Source organism: Gymnogyps californianus, chromosome 5, assembly GCF_018139145.2.
Source record: "Gymnogyps californianus isolate 813 chromosome 5, ASM1813914v2, whole genome shotgun sequence".
NCBI lineage: Eukaryota > Metazoa > Chordata > Aves > Accipitriformes > Cathartidae > Gymnogyps > Gymnogyps californianus.
The window spans coordinates 19,377,292-19,394,148 of record NC_059475.1 but is presented as its reverse complement, the minus strand read 5'-3'; the positions used below and the strand labels follow the sequence as shown (position 1 = coordinate 19,394,148).

At 41.5% G+C, this 16,857-nt stretch overlaps 1 protein-coding gene across 1 annotated transcript in view; it reads left to right on the top strand.

Annotated features, from left to right (window-relative positions):
- Positions 1-16,857, top strand: part of LOC127017351 (mucin-5B) — a 44,719-nt gene that overhangs the window by 19,161 nt on the left and 8,701 nt on the right. The window contains exons 16-36 of the mRNA XM_050898364.1: positions 128-380; positions 1,424-1,476; positions 1,862-1,962; positions 2,262-2,413; positions 4,264-4,402; positions 5,152-5,262; positions 6,025-6,204; positions 6,601-6,837; positions 7,749-7,905; positions 8,091-8,219; positions 8,662-8,746; positions 8,955-8,992; positions 10,413-10,568; positions 11,792-11,884; positions 12,585-12,826; positions 13,346-13,523; positions 13,828-14,078; positions 14,507-14,690; positions 15,244-15,436; positions 16,099-16,277; positions 16,788-16,857. Of these exons, the coding sequence (XP_050754321.1) occupies positions 128-380; positions 1,424-1,476; positions 1,862-1,962; positions 2,262-2,413; positions 4,264-4,402; positions 5,152-5,262; positions 6,025-6,204; positions 6,601-6,837; positions 7,749-7,905; positions 8,091-8,219; positions 8,662-8,746; positions 8,955-8,992; positions 10,413-10,568; positions 11,792-11,884; positions 12,585-12,826; positions 13,346-13,523; positions 13,828-14,078; positions 14,507-14,690; positions 15,244-15,436; positions 16,099-16,277; positions 16,788-16,857 (3,181 nt within the window). The remainder of the gene's footprint in view (positions 1-127; positions 381-1,423; positions 1,477-1,861; positions 1,963-2,261; positions 2,414-4,263; positions 4,403-5,151; positions 5,263-6,024; positions 6,205-6,600; positions 6,838-7,748; positions 7,906-8,090; positions 8,220-8,661; positions 8,747-8,954; positions 8,993-10,412; positions 10,569-11,791; positions 11,885-12,584; positions 12,827-13,345; positions 13,524-13,827; positions 14,079-14,506; positions 14,691-15,243; positions 15,437-16,098; positions 16,278-16,787) is intronic.

Below are 16,857 nucleotides of genomic sequence, written 5' to 3'. Positions count from 1 at the left end.
GAGAGACAAGGTCTTCTAGTTTGAAAAAAGCACATTTATGGCTACCAGTGTGCAGAAAGCTGCATTAACAGCATGAGTGATGGTTGCACAGAGAAGGCCATACATCCATTTTATTTCTCTTGCAAAGATCCTTCTGAGGAGTGTCCTGAGACTATGGTTTATAACTATAGCGTGAAGTACTGTAACCAGTCTTGCCGCTCGCTGGATGAACCTGATCTGCTGTGTAAAGTTCAGATCACTCCTATGGAGGGCTGTGGTTGCCCTGAAGGGACCTACCTCAATGACGAGGAGGAATGTGTAACTCCAGATGACTGTCCCTGCTACTACAAAGGGAAGGTTGTTCAGCCTGGCAACTCCTTCCAAGAGGACAAATTGATGTGGTAAGCTGTTCTGATAATACAAAGGCTGCATACCTGGGGGATGTCAGGGCTCACTGGGGAAGTCCCTGCTCTAATCCCTGAATGGTGTCATTTTACCATAAGGAATAATGACAAATTTTTCCTAGATTGTACGAAAGCAATTATCCCCCTGGCAGGAAGTGCCACAGCAAAGGTTAAGATCGTATATTCCTGCTAGCAAACAAGAACCTGAAAACATGTGAAGTAGAGTAATGTTTGCAATCTATCTCTATGCAAAGTTCATTGTTGTGTAAAAAATATCCATATACAGTGGGAGCAAGTTTTCTAGAAGATGGGGGCTTGGGGGAGTTTCTGGCTTTGAAATGAAAAAGCAATGTAAAAAACACCCTCCAACACACCATCCTGCAGACTATTTAAAAAATAAAAATGGTCCAGGAAAAAAAGCCAAAATCTCAGTTTTTAAACTGAGTTTTTTAAAAAGAGAGATAGAGAGAAATTTTGGGGAAAATACTAAAAATAACATAATTAATTTGCATCTGCAGTGAAAAACAATTGTCATTTTCTCATTTTCAACCAGTTCAGGGCAGCAATGCAAACAAATACTAGGGGAAGCCTGTTTTATTCAAACAATTTGTTTGTATCTTTAGATGTCTACATATACTCTCTCTTTTCCCTTCTCCAAGCCTTCCAACTCCCATATTTTTTTCTGAGGATTCTAGACTATTTTGTAAACACAGGTTCATTTAGTAATGTAAGAGGTCTCTTATTTAAGAAAGTATTAGTCTCATCTCATGAAGTGGAAAATAGATGCTTAGGAAAAACTTGATTTAGGGAAAACACAGTAAACCAGCGGCAGATGAAGGAAGAGTATTTAAGAGCTGGGTGTCTTAATCTTCCTTCTGGGGATGGTAATTCATGTCTGTGAACCTGATAGCTGTACCAAATATTCATTTTGATAGAAATTTGTTTTTTGTGTGACTAGTGAAGCTTTGCAGTGCCTTTCTCTCTAGTGAGAGAGAAATGTGCAAAGAGCTGATGTGTTTCATTTTATGGAATCTCTTTAGCAAATGCATTCAAGGAAGATTAGACTGCATTGGAGAAACTGTCCTGGTAAAAGGTGAGATTTTGTTAAATAATAGCATTATGGTGTCAGCTAGTATTTATAATGTTTTTGTGTGTTATCTCTCACTTTCTGTAACATTTTAGTATTCTGCACATTTTTGCCTTCTCCCTGAAATGTGCTGGTTATTGATAATAGTTGTCTTCGTAAAAATGTCACCAGACTTACCGAATTCTTTAAAAAATGAAGATATTTCCCAAAGCTTAGAAGTTATCTGCCTCCTTCTCCCAGCATTGTTGGTAGGCAGAAGCAAAAGCTAATAGAAACCGTAAATGAGACACATGCTGCCCTCTGAAATGCTCCACTCTGTTTTACAATTGCTGATGGTATGCTCATTGCTTTCACTAAATTACCTTCCTAAAATGTTTTCTTCCTCCTATAGATTGCCCAGCTCCTATGTATTACTTCAACTGCAGCTCTGCGGGTCCTGGTGCGATTGGATCAGAGTGTCAGAAAAGTTGTAAGACGCAGGACATGCACTGTGTAAGGACTTCACCTCCTAGCAGGAGCATGGGACAACATGATTGTGCATGTATGATTGTCCTTAACAAACGCTGATGGTAACATGTTAAGCTGTTCACAGACCGACTACTTTACTGATAACACAGCAGCTATAGCTACCCACGTAGCTGTGATACTTGTAGTTTGATTGTCACTAACTTGCAGTTATGGGATTTTTTAAAAAATCCAAAAGTTTGGCATCCAGAGCTAGCACCTCTGCTGGTTCCCTCTACTTTCTGTGCATTAATGAGTTGCCTTGTGTTGTATCTTTATATACGCAGTATGTCACAGAATGTGTTTCTGGCTGCATGTGTCCCGATGGGCTGGTATTGGATGGCAGTGGAGGATGTATTCCCAAAGATCAATGCCCATGTGTCCATGGAGGACACTTTTATAAACCTGGGGAAACCATCAAAGTGGACTGCAACACATGGTATGTTATTCCAGGGAGCCTTGTTTTATAACAAAGGCTGTTAACATTGTCAGTACATAGTGTGTCCATGGGGCAGGATGTATTTTGAAGCCTTCCTCTTCATCTTTAGAGCCATCAGGCTTCTAGTAAAAATAAAAGGGGAAACATTTCCTCTCTGCAAAATGCTGCACAAGCCTGCACTTGGGAAGAACAAGTACCAAGATCTTCTGTCAAACGATTTCTATCCTTTTCTGCAAATAGCTTCCACACCAGCTTTAGAAGTACCAGCCTCATCCAGGTTGGTCTGTAGCTGGTCATTCTACAAGGGGGAATTGAGTCTGTGTCTGTTGGGCACAGCTGAACCGCAGAAAAGGATTGAATTTAGAGAAGGGAGGAATCACAACGAACTTCCAGTGACTTGCAGTGCTTCCAGGTGCATAGTTCTCAAATAAGATAAATGAATGCTCTATTTGCTCCAATTGCTGGTATAATTCTGCCACAGACTTCGCTGTTATTATTGATCATGGTGAGTAAAATGCTTTGAATCTTTATCCATTATTTAGTGAGGTTGAAACTGTATAGTCCTGCCAAGAGGATGCACAGAAAATAAGAGCCAGAAACACTTTGGTGTGATCACCACTGGTACAAGCATTCAAGTTTAACATGTGAAGCCAAACCCTGATAAGCAGTTGTCACCACAGAGGCCATTAAGAGGTTTTATTGCAGTGAGGGCTTTGTTTTCTTATGAGAAAAGGACACACATGGGAAAAAAATTGCAGTCTCTGTGTCAAGGGTGTAACAACTAAAATTTTCTGTCTGTGGTCCCCTTGAACTGGAGGTAAAGTTTGTCAAGGTGTGGTGAGTTGACCTTGGCTGGACACCAGATGCCCACCAAGCTGCTCTATCACTCCCCTCCTCAGCAGGATGGGATTGGGGGGGAGAGAATAAGATGGAAAAAAACTCATGGGTCAAGATAAAGTCAGTTTAATAAAGCAAAAACAAAGGTCGCACGTGGAAGCAAAGGAAAACAAAAGATTTATTCTCTACTTCCCATCAGCAGGTGATGTCCAGTCACTTCCTGGGAAGCAGGGCTTCAGTATGCGTAGCAGTTGCTCTGGAAGACATACGTCATAATAACGAATGCCCCCCCTCCTCCTCCTTTCTCTTAGCTTTTATTGCTCAGCAGATGTCATATGATATGGAATATCCCTTCAGTCAGTTTGGTCAGCTGTCCTGGCTATGTCCCCTCCCAAGATCTTGCCCACCCCCAGCCTACAGGTGAGGGGGGAATGTTGGAGAGACAGCCTTGATGCTGTGGAGCACTGCTCAGCAGTAGCCAAAACACTGGTGTGTTATCAACACCTTTCTAGCTACCAATACAAAGGACAGCACTATGAGGGCTGCTATGGGGAAAATTAACTCCATCTCAGCCAGACCCAATACACAAGGGAAGACAGGGATAATACTGGTTCACACCACTGTAGTCAGGAACAGAACTGACTACATGGTACCTCACAGATTAATAGTCAGAAATGGTTGAAATATTCAGTTCTTCACTGTGAATTTACCTCCTAAATCCCCACTGTCTGCTGCTAGGACTTAATGATTTAAAAGGTATTTGAATGAAAAAATAGAATAAAAATAGACAAAGTTCAAACGTGTCTTGGTAGTAAACATGAACTTTCTGATTAGTAAGCCATCTCGTGGCATGGTCTCAGAACAGTTGAGAGGGTAAGTCTGGAAGAGCGAGATGATTGCTTTCTTTGAAGTACTTCGAAAGACAAACCTTTGAATTACTCTGCCCCTGTTTGGGGTTAAAGAAAAACCATGCTTCATACAAAGATTGTGGTTCTTTGCATTTCACCTCCCAGCACCTGTAACAAAAGGCAGTGGAACTGCACAGACAATCCCTGCAAGGGAACCTGCACTGTGTATGGAAACGGGCATTACATGAGCTTTGATGGGGAGAAGTTTGATTTCCTGGGAGACTGTGACTATATCCTAGCTCAGGTATCAATTTTTTTCACTTTCCTATCCATATTCTTTTCACAGCTTGCAATGTACGGTTCAGTCTGAGTAATTAAAGGGCTATCCCATGCAAAATAGTCAACACTGATGAGCAGAGCCTACTCCCCTCCTCTTGTACCTAGAGCAGATACAGTGAGATTTTCCATGTAAAAGCAAAGCAATTAACCCTCAGAAGTGACACAAAAGGGCACTGTGTGATCCTAATCGATTAATGCCTGGGCTGGATGGCCCTTTCCTGATGTAATTCCAGCATCTGCAAGGGAAAGGAATTGGTGTGGTGTTGAAAAGCTAAGTGTTTCTCTCAGCCATTCAAGACTGACAGTATTTTTGTTGTGACAGAAGGATGTAGAGGTTAACATGTGAGCCTCATGTATAATAATTGCGTGTAAAGAGACAGTATTCAGTGAGACATTTTGTCATCCCCAAATTACAGCTGGTTTTGCTAATTTTAATAAAAAACATTTTTACCTTTTTGGCTGTGCAGGACTGGTGCTATGAAAAGCTCAGTTTTTTCCTTAGCTTTTCTCTTTGAAATTCCTGGTCAAGTATGAACCTGCCACCAGGTCAGCTGCCACCAGAGTTTTCTAAAATGCCCAGAGTTTTGATGAATAAAAAAGTGACAAAATAGCAGAAGTCAGATTGGAATGTCATTCATTTAGAGCTCCTGAAAATGTTTAAGACTGGTCTAGTTGCCTGAAAAGATCTAATACAACGTTATCTATTTTTCTAAGGATTTTTGCCCCAATAATATGGATGCTGGCACCTTCCGGATTGTAATTCAGAACAACGCCTGTGGGAAGTCACTCTCCATCTGCTCCCTAAAGATCACACTGATTTTTGAGGTTTGTCTAGAATTGATTATAACTGAGGAGCTGTAGTCTTGATTTTGTAGCAATTAGTGTAGTATCTCCTTATATTCCAACTCAGATGCTGTTAAGAGTACGTGTGGAAGTCAAACAGCCAGAAAGCAGAGGCAGGCAAGCTGGGAAAGGTTTAGGTATTTGCTGTTAACAGGGCTGGACACTTCTGCAGGTAAGGGAATAGATGCAGGGAGTCAACAGCACTCTATGTATGTATGTGCGTGTGTGTGTGTGTATTTGCATCTGTGAAATTAGTGGTATAGGAGTGATGGTAAAGTTTTTAGAGGAGCATGTTTCTGTACCATGGCTTGAGCACAGGGCAGTTGTAACTACAGAGGGAAGAGTTTCTTCCCTCCAGTTCAGGCTTAGCATTTCCCCAAAGTGTACACAAAAGAGATTTCTCCCATAGTGGGGGTGAGGGGAAGGTGAAACAGAGCAGCGTGACTAGGGGTGTTCTAGCATGCCCAATTGCCCATGCACTCAGGAGCTGCTGTGCCAGCAGAACAGATTTCATCTAGAATGAGGACAATTTCTGTGGCCGTGAGGTAAGACTTGTCATGCAAGGGCAGACATATCCCATTGAACTCAGTGGGTCTTGTCTGTGGCTCACATGTCTGGCGATAGACCAAGTGTAGTGTAAAGACTACAGAAAAATAAGATGACGAACAAGAGACAGAATACCAGTGCTGTTACACTAAGTTTTCTATTTGATTTCCTTCCATGCAATGTATCTGTTCCTTGTAGAGCAGTGAAATCAGGCTCTTGGAAGGAAGAATTCAGGAGCTAGCCACTGATTCAGGAGCTGAGAAGAATTACAAAGTGGATCTCAGAGGAGGTTATATTGTGATTGAAACAAATCAAGGGATGAACTTCATGTGGGACCAGAAGACTACTGTTGTTGTTCACGTGGCACCATCTTTCCAGGTATGTATGAGATGGACTGAGAGTTATGATTTCAAACTCAAAGTTATGCATTCAGAACTGGAGCCCCAGTTTGAAAAGCAGGGTTTGGAAAAATGTTTGGTTCAGTGGACAAGAAGAATCAAGCAGGCCATGTCTTGTGTTTTATTTCATTGTTCAGTCATTATGAAACGCTCCAGAATATTTGGAGCTAGAAATAAAGCCAGACACTTTGCTGTATTGGAGGGCTAACAGAGTGATCTTGTCATTTGAAGTCCAGCTTTTTCTAAGACGTATTTTGATGTCTGTTTAGATATTTGCAGCTATTCTGCCTTGGCCTGTTCTATAGTTTAGTTCTGTCAAACAGTGGGCTGCACTCCAAATAACCAACCATTCACTGTGTCTACACAAATTACCCAGGGTAAAGTCTGTGGCCTTTGTGGGGACTTTGATGGCCGCTCAAGGAATGACTTCACAACCAGAGGGCAGTCCATGGAGATGAGCATCCAGGAGTTTGGAAACAGCTGGAAAATAACAAGCACCTGCTCAAATATAAACATGACGGACCTGTGCGCTGGTCAGCCTTTCAAGTCTGCCCTGGGACAGAAGCACTGCAGCATCATTAAGAGTAACATCTTTGAAGCCTGTCACAGTAAGGTAATCCTGTTCTCTCATCCTCAGTATTTTCACACTAGGTATTTGTTGCTACTATGCAGCACATGTGCACACAAATTTTTACTATTAAAGGCTATTACACAGCATCCTCGAGTACAAGGGCTACCTCTCTCAAAACCTCACTTTACAGTTATGCCAGCTGAATCTTTTTGCACAGTAATGAGGAAACAGCAGTGCCTGTTTTGAGCAACTGAAGACAAAGAGGTTAATAGTTGGCCACCAAAAGTAAAAAGTTAGGTTTGTAAAATCTAGAGATAAGTTAGCGTAGGACTGTTTGTATGGGGATCCTTGGGAAAGTTTATTCAAATTATCTGAAGAGATTAATTATTTGGTTTATCTTAGACACAAATTCAATTAATCGAAACAGAAACAAGGCTACTAATTCTTAATGAGAATGTCTATACAAAGCTTCAGTGCAGTTTAATAAGCCATTTTAAAAGCAAACTTGGCTTAGTTTCCTTGGTTAGTTCATGTTGGCACAGATTAAAACACAAGAGACGTGAAGTTCAGTGGAAATAGGATATCCTTTTATACTCACTTAATCACTATCTCTCAGTTAGAGAGTGCACATGCTATATAGTTGTGCTAACCCAAAACAAGGTAGTTCAGTCCTGCAGAAATTACCCTGGAAAGACATTTTGAGCATAAATGCCAGTATTACACACATGAGAATGAGAAGATTTAGAGTCCAATTCTACCAGGCACATGAAGATAGAAAACTACCTGTTGTAAAATATCATAGCTCCTTCATTACAATCCCAGTCTGTCACAGACACAGCCTGGTTCTGCCAAAGAAAATGCCAGTAGATGGAAGAAATTCAGAGCCCTTTCGCTCATTAAAACACAGTGCAGCAAGTACATCTGTGGTAACAGATCTGTTGGTATTTTGATAGGTGAACCCAATACCATATTATGAATCTTGTATTTCTGACTTCTGTGGCTGTGACAGTGTGGGAGACTGTGAGTGCTTTTGTACCTCAGTTGCTGCTTATTCAAGAAGCTGTAGCAGAGCTGGTGTCTGTATCGACTGGAGAACGCCTGCCATTTGCCGTAAGTATTGCACTGAAAATGCACACAGAAAAGCAGTGCTCCATGCACTCAGGCACATGGGAGATAAAGAACAGAATTCTGACATCGCTGTGCATGCATGACTTAACAAGCTCTTGTTTAGAAGATTTAGAAAATAACGCCTGCCCAGTATCTGAGACTTCGAGGGTTTTTTTCTTCTGTTCCAGCTGTGTTCTGTGATTATTACAATCCACCTGACAAACATGAGTGGTTCTATAAACCCTGTGGAGCCCCTTGTCTAAAGACCTGCAGGAACCCACAAGGGAAATGTGGGAACTTGCTGTACAGTTTAGAAGGTAATTCTTATTTGACTTTGATGCAGTTTATGGGAGTTGAAGCTATTAGTCTGGATTTAAATGTCTTAAGCATCAAGGCTGCTGAAAGGCTATCCCATTTGCCCCCGAAACTCATTGACCATGCCTCGCCTGGGCTAATTCCCCGTGTGATGGTGCCATTCATAGCATAATTTGCCTGTTGCCTTTAAATCTGGGGAGAGATAAAAAGTCATTCAGTCTAAATTTGCAAAGAATAATTATCTGTTGATGAACAGAGTTAATTAAAATTTTTGGGAGAGAGGGAAAAAGAGGACGTGGAAAAATAATTGGTAGTATAAAGAACTTTCATACTGGGATCACATTCGTTTTGGGATCAAATCTGCATCTGATAGAGGTACTTATGTGTTTTCCCTGGATCTATGTAAAGCAGACTAAGAATGCTTTGTTTACTTTAACTTTCCAGGCTGTTACCCAGAGTGTAGTCCTGACAAGCCATATTTTGATGAGGAGAGCAGGGAGTGCGTCTCTCTCCCCAACTGCACTTCATGGTAGGTCAGTTGATGGTGAGAGAGGTAGAATAGGACTGGAAAGAACAAGCTAGGCAATGTTTGGTTTATGTTCATAGGCAGTGGCAATTATCATTAAATCCTCCAGGAGTAGGCTTTTATGTAAAAGTAGATACCATGCAGACATTGTTATTCCACATACTGATTCAAGTCAATAAAACAAGTCTTCTCCTTTTCTCTTTATCTTCAGCAATCCTGAAGAGAAACTATGTACTGAAGACTCCAAAGGTAACTTTTCACCACCCTCACTATTCATTGAATGATGATAGGATTGAAACAACCCAACATCACATGTTACTGCGGGCGTGTTGGTAATAGGACTCCAGCTAGCTAGTTCAATAGGTGGATGCACAGCAGTACAGATATACTTTGATAAGCAAAACACAGCCTTTGACCTGAAGAACTGTCTAAAGGATAATCATAGGGAGCAAGGAGAGAGGTGTGAAATGTGGGATTCATCTCACCCAGGTAAATACCACTTCTCCATGTTTACACTTCAGTGGTAGTCAATGAAGACAGACAGAAGGTAGTCTGAAGCAGGCCATTCATGGTACCTATTTTAATGAGAACTTTTAGAACAGGGCAAATCTTGTAGAGGTGCTATTTCCTGTTGTCGTGGTTTAACCCCAGCCAGCAACTAAGCACCGCACAGCTGCTCCTCTCTCCCCCCTCCCAGTGGGATGGGGAGGAGGATCGGGGAAAAAACAGTAAAACTCGTGGGTTGAGACGAGAATGGTTTAATATCTAAAGTAAAATAAAATATAATACTAACTAATAATAATAAAAAATATAATAATAGTAATAGTAATGAAAAGGAATATAACAAAAAATAGAGAAATAAAACCCAAGAAAAGACACGTGATGCACAATGCAATTGCTCTCCACGCGCTGACCAATGCCCAAGCAGTGATTCGCCCCTCCTGGCCAACTCCCCCCAGTTTATATACTGAGCATGACATTCTAGGGTATGGAATACCCCTTTGGCTAGTTCGGCTCAGCTGTCCTGGCTATGCTCCCTCCCAGCTTCTTGCACACCTGCTTGCTGGCAGAGCATGGGAAACTGAAAAGTCCTTGACTTAGGATAAGTGCTACTTAGCAACAACTAAAACATCAGAGTGTTATCAACATCATTCTCACACTAAATCCAAAACCCAGCACTGTACCAGCTACTAAGAAGAAAATTAACTCTGTCCCAACCGAAACCAGGGCACCTGTCCACTAATTTCATAATAAGCCCAGGCAGCTAGCTTATGAGAGATACGTTTATGTGCCCAAAGGACACACTTGGTTAAGGTATGCTATCAGTTCATTCCCATATCTGGGAGAAACACATCGAAAATGCAGGGTGACCCAGTAGACAACACATCTTCAGTTTTGCTGATTTTGTTACAGTAATAGATATATTCCCTTGGGTTCCTGAATGTACATTCTCCAAAACCTGGAGAGCTTCTCATATATTTAAATGAAATTGTTTATCACTGCATGTTCCTCATTAGTGGATGGAAATGGCTGTGCAACACCTTCTGACCCAGTGTTTTATCACTCAGCAAGGCAGTAATCCCAGTCATGTTCCCTGCCAAGAGGGAATGCACCTGTGCTCCATGCTGGGTGAGGACAGTGACAGTGACAGTGTCTTTTGGTGCCTCAGATTGCCTTTGCTGCTACAATGGAAAGACCTACACCTTAAATGAAACTGTATACAGCCAAGTGTATGGGACCGAGTGCGGTGATGCTGTCTGCAGCCCTAACGGAGAGATCATTAAAACACTCATCCCTTGCAGAACACCATCCACACCAGCACAAGGTACTAGATTTATAAGAGGTTTCGTGCTGATTTTAGGAAAGCCTGTAATGGTGGTAAGATTTGTCCATCTTGGAAAAAGACTCCTACTGCATGTCTAGGATAAGCACAGAATTCAAGGCAGTTGAAGGTTCAGGAATGAGGGGTCAGAGCTTGTGGTTCTCATGGTGGCGAACAAAAGTGTAATTTTTATAGATATGTACTGTCAATGGGGTAAAGAAAGAATAGAGAGATTCAGCCATTTTTCAGCACATCTTTTACAATAACCTCGGGCATACCACAGTTGACACTCTGGTGTTGTTAGTCTCAATATTTCATCCTTCTAAACCTTGTTTTTCTCCTTCTCATCACCTATATCACACTATGGTTCTTATTGTACTGTTTTCTGCATTGGAATAAGTCAGTCTCAAATGGGTCACTGGAGCAAGAAAATAAAGCTGCCTGGTGGTTTACTCCCTTCCCAAAAGAGAAGTTGCAGGGTGAAGGGGATGTGAATGAACAGAAAATAGGAAGTGAAAAGAAATAAAGAAAAGGCGGAATTTTGCCACATGATTATAACAAAGAAAAATAAGTGGCTAAAAAAATGTGTATTATCCTGGTAGCAAATTATACAAAGAGGACAAGGAAAATTAAAAGTTAGCTTATCTACACAAGTGAGTGGAAGAGCTAAAGACTTGATGGTGAGCCCGTGCGTTTGGTATTTACTAAATGTCTTAACAAGTGGAATAAGAAGTATAATGGAGTAAGAGCTAGGAAAGGAAGGACTATTGAAAGGAGAGTGTAGGTGGCATAGTAAAATGTCTAAATGATCTGTCTGTATTTAAACCAACAGATTCTTTGCAACAAGACATTAAAAGGCAAAATGGAGCACCACTGAAAATCACCTCTCCAAAGTCAGGTGAAGCCCTGCAGGATTAGAAAGTTCAAAGAAACCTTAAATTGGAATGAATAAGCGACAGTAGAAGGGTGGTTTATTGTATTCTATGCAGAAAAAACCTAACTACAAGGGGGAGAGCGTGTGTATTTTTCTAGTAGTATACAGTGTAATAGAGTGTATACAAATACAGAGAGGATGGTTTTAGTGTGTACATGTACAGAATGTGGTGGGGGTATAAAAATGATTATTTTTTCCTTTTTTTGTGATTGTAGAGAATGTAATAGATGCCATAGGCCTTGAAAGTAGGGTAGCAGAGGATTTGAATATTAATTGATTTCATTTCCTGCAGAACCACATATGCAACCTGCAACATCTGCACCTCCATCGTCAATGGTAGCCACTCCCTGCTTCTGCAATGACAATGGACAATTGATACAAATGGGTGAGAAACCAAGCAAATTTTTTTTCTGCACCAATGTTGTGGGAAGATGTACTGTTAGATAAAGGTGCCTCAGCAAGAGCTCATTCAGCCTGCTGCAGTTACACATTACCACAAGCTGTTACATCTTTGAATTGTAACTAACACCTTCAGAACTACAACTCTCCCATATCCTATAACTTTGTCCTGGTTTGGATATCCCTGGTGTAAGGAAGCTTATACCAAATGCTAACTTGTGGACTCCAGCACAAACCCTGAATCCCAAACTGCTGAATATGGGTTTGTAATTCACAGTCATATTCCAAAAGCAGAGGAGGGAAGAGTCTTCTTCATCTCTTAGTAGCTCATGAACCACCAATCTCCTGGTCTTTGTGAAGACCAGATGCACTCAGTGATGTATTCAGTATTCTCTCCTCTTGTACTCATTTTCAATTCCCACTAATGTACTTAAGAGCAGAATTTCAGATGATTAGCCACCTGCGGCCCTCCCTCAGCCTTTGCCATTTGGATCAATTGAGCTCTGTTTCAGCCATTGAATTCAAGGAGCTGCAGACAGACACACCTGAACATGGCCATCGGGTACAGGCAGACCCAACCAGTTAAATGCAGGGCTGAGTATGTGGCTGATCTGTGATGCATAGGCCTTGAGAGTTACCAGTTTCATGCACAGTCCAGCACTAACAGTCGGGTTTTGGCCTTGCAGGAGAAAATGTTTCTCTGCCAGTGAATATATCAGGTCATTGTGCTTACTCCATTTGCAATGCATCGTGTCAGATTGAATTAATTTGGGCAGAGTGTAAAATTGGTTATACTGAGGCACTCAAGATCTGTGATCCAGACTCTGAAGCCTGTCCACCAACATCTGCTCCCAGTGCAACAAGCCGAGTTCCTGCTTCCACAGGGACTCCTGTGAGCGATTGTCTTGGGCTCATTCCTCCCAGAAAGGTGAGAGACTTGAAAGAAGAAGATGTGTTTCTTTAGCTACAGCATTGCCTGCAGCCAAGATTTGGTGTTCTGCTCTGATGCTGGTAACCACCACTACAGCTGGACTGTAGGTGTGGCTGAATCAGATGATTTAGAAGTATAGCAGAAGCCTCCAAATAATTGAGGGAATAAGTTGAAGATTATTCTATTCACCTGAAACATCTAAATAATTGTACATGGGCAGAGCTACCTAAGCTGAACAAAGGCTAGGAAACCACATCTAGCAGTGTCCATCATCAGAAGTGGTCAGGACCTTAATACTGAGTCCTATACAAAATGTTGTAGAACAGAAGTAGGTATCAAGGCTCTGTTGATTGCTATATGTTTCATATTGCCTGGTTTCCAGAGAAAGAGTAGATAGCAAATAATGCCATGCTAGACAATTAACTGAACGGAGCATAGTTGTTGTGTGTGATCTTAAAGATTTTGTTACATTACCTTGTTATGTGCCTGTCCCCTTCTTTTTCAATCCGTCAATAGTTTAATGAAACATGGAACTTTGGAAACTGCCAGAGTGCCACTTGCCTGGGAGAAGGAAACAATATTAAACTGTCCAGCATGACTTGCCCTCCTCAGCGACTGAAACTCTGTGTCAATGGTTTCCCATTCACAAAACACTATGATGAAACTGGTTGCTGTGAAGTCTTTGAGTGTCAGTGTAAGTACTGCAGCAGGAGAATTCCTGAAATTTATGTTATGTTCAGCTGAGCCTCAAGAAAGATAAGTCTATGTGGTCAACATCTCTATTATGTTCATATTAATTCAGTAGGATGTAATGGAACAGAAGTCCCATCTAAAATATTGGCTGTTAAGAGCATATAAGAGTGTCCTTGCTAGGCTAATTTTTTGTTATCAAACTGGTTATTTCACCTCCCACTGAAAGTGGGTAAAAGAGTTAAAACCAGCTTGTACTTACAGGAAGCTCAGAAGCCAAACTTGAAGTCTGTCACTGTGTCTTCCAGGTATTTGCAGTGGATGGGGAAATGAGCATTATGTGACTTTTGATGGAACATATTATCATTTTAAAGAAAACTGCACCTATGTCCTTGTGAAGTCAATTAATCCTGACTCTCACAACTTCTGGATTCACATAGACAACTATTACTGTGGTGCCATTGATGGAGCAATTTGTTCAATGTCCCTTCTCATTTTTCACTCCAACTCTGTTGTTATTCTGACACAAGCAATGGAACATGGAAAAGGAACAAACTTGGTAAAGTACTGTGTTACAATGAATTCTCAATATTATTTTGCTGTAGTTATATTACTGTACTGCCAAATGTCCTGTCACGACAAAGGATGTAGCTTGTAAAAAATGGAATGGGTAGGAAAGGCAATTACATTGCTTTCTCTGTCTCTCTTTTTTCCTTTGTGTCAACAAAAATTTGTATATTCTAAAAACTTGGGAAATAATCACATAATTGACATTTGTGGTTTTCTTCCTGAAATGAGTATTCAAACATAAATTACAACATATTAAAAAGGAATCATAGAGAACTGCTTAAATGACTGTCTTTGACAGACTTCATTTGGTGCACCTGAGGTTTGAATTTGTGCTGCTCTACTTTCCAGTTGCACAAACTGTATACCTTACTCAACAGAAGGATGTCCATAGAGACCTTTTGTTTCTCTTCTTTTTAGATTTTGTTTAATGATAAGAAAGTTGTTCCAGACATTTCCAAGAATGGTATCAGGATAACCAGTTCTGGACTTTACGTCATAGTTGAAATACCTGAATTAGAAGTTTATGTCTCCTACAGTCGACTTGCATTTTACATAAAACTCCCTTTCAGAAAGTTTTATAACAATACCATGGGACTGTGTGGTGAGTGTCCTCATCAGCTGACAGTAATGAATGCAATAATTTTTCCTCCTTCTTTCTCTCATCCCCTTGTAAACATCTCTAAATGCTTGCAATTCCACTGATTTCTATTTCTCAGAAATTTTAATAAATTTATCTCTATTTCTTGGAAAGACACTGTCAGGAGACAGAGTTTTAGGTCACTTCCTTTCATTCTGTTCATAGTCTGTTGGTGGATGGAGATAGGGTCTTTCTAAGCCCTTCCTCTTGATCATATCTACTCAATATGGGAATGTACGAAATCTGGAGAGTCCTGTGCTAGACAGAGATATCTCAGTTGCTTTAGCCACCAGGAGAAATGCATCAACCAACATGTCAACTCTGGTTTTCATGAATAACTGACAAACTATTTCTTCTGGCCCTCTCTTCCTATAAACAGTTCTTGTGAACTCATCCCGGACCACATGTGTTGTAACCTTCCCACAAGAGGACAACTTCTCTCCAGGTTTTCTCTAAAAGCAGCTTCATCAGCATCAACTGTCCTCGAACTGTCACTTTGTTTTTATATTGATACCAGGTACCTGCACCAACCAGAAGTCTGATGATGCTATGAAGACGAATGGTGAGGTTATTGAGTTCTTCAAAGAGATGGCATTAGATTGGAAAGTCCCAGATCCTACCAACAGATTCTGTAATCCAGGTGTCTCAGAACCAGCTGAGATTGAATATCATCAGCACTGTGAGCCTTCCAATCTGTGTAAAATCATATGGTAAGACAACTCCCAAAAGTGCCAGAAAAATAAGTCCACAAGATAATTTTGTGCTTCACTACACAACTTGGGTGAACTGCTTATAGAACATGATGAAAATATGAAGTCTAGCATATGGTGAAAAACTGGGCAGTGAACTGATGTGTGAATGTTCCTGAGTTTGACAGATATTTTTCAGCTGCATCATCAAAATCAGTCCTCCCTTAATAGTGTCTGCTGCTTGGCACTCCTTCTGCCTCTAAGTTCTGGAGAAGCCAACCAGGCACTAGCTATAATTCAGTATCTGAAAGCTCTGGATGAAAAGAAACACAGTCAGAATACAATAAGCAAATGTATGTGTCTGTTTTTAAAATAATTTTGTGGTTTAAAACAGGATTGTCAAGCATGCTGACATAAAAATGTCAGCATATAGAATTATAGGTGTGAGCTGTGCAGGAGACTTTTCTTTGCAGGTATCAGTCCAACATAAAATTGCTTCTTTTCAAAGCGTTGTAAAGAATTCATTAAGCTGCATGGGCATATTGCCTATCAGAGCAATTTGTAGTTGTATCTTTACCTTGAGGCTTTCTCTGGGTGAGGGTGGGTTTGGTTCTGAGTTGAATTCCTCCTTGGAAGTAACCCAAGGAAGTGAAATGCCATATCTGTCTCCTTGCTTTGCAAAGGAACCTGACTGAGTGCCATGGTGTGGTCCCTCCACAGCCCTACTATGAGGCATGTGTGGCCAGCGGGTGCTCAGAACGGCACCCCAGCACCGAGTGCCAGAGCATGCAGACGTATGCAGCCTTGTGCGGGCTCCACGGGGTCTGTGTGGACTGGAGGAGGCAGGCAAACAGGCAGTGTGGTAAGCCTGGGAAAGACCTGCTGGTGGTGAAGCAACTCCGGACTGTTCTTTCCTCATCTACACGCCTGTGTGTGTTCCTCCACATCATCAGGCTTCAATCTTTCCTGAGCTGCTCTGGACCTGAGAAAAAGCAGGAACAAATCAAAGAGGTTGTTCCAGTCCAGAACTGGTGCAAAACAAGTGGGAAACAGGCCCATAGTCTCTCCTGAGCAGCTCAGCTGAGGAGCCCTGTGTGTTACCTAGAGCTTCATCACTAGATGGCAACACACAGCTTCTCTCTGCGTGCTTTGTCCTGCTCAAGGGGACCCAGTGATTCAGGGGTAAGCACTACTAGTACTGTCGCAAGCACCTTGCTGAATCCATTGATCCCCTCTTGCTGAAGCTGGGCAGGAGCCTGGGCTGTGCCGACCCGTGGGGCGGGCTGTGTTAGCGTGTGCGGTTCGTCCGTTGTGCATCGAAGGGTACACGTGGGTCTGAGCTTTCTAACCTGCGTGTTGTAATGCTCCACAGAGGCCAGCTGTGCTCAGGATCAGGTATACAAGCCATGCGGGGAAGCAAAAAGAAGCACTTGCTTCAGCAG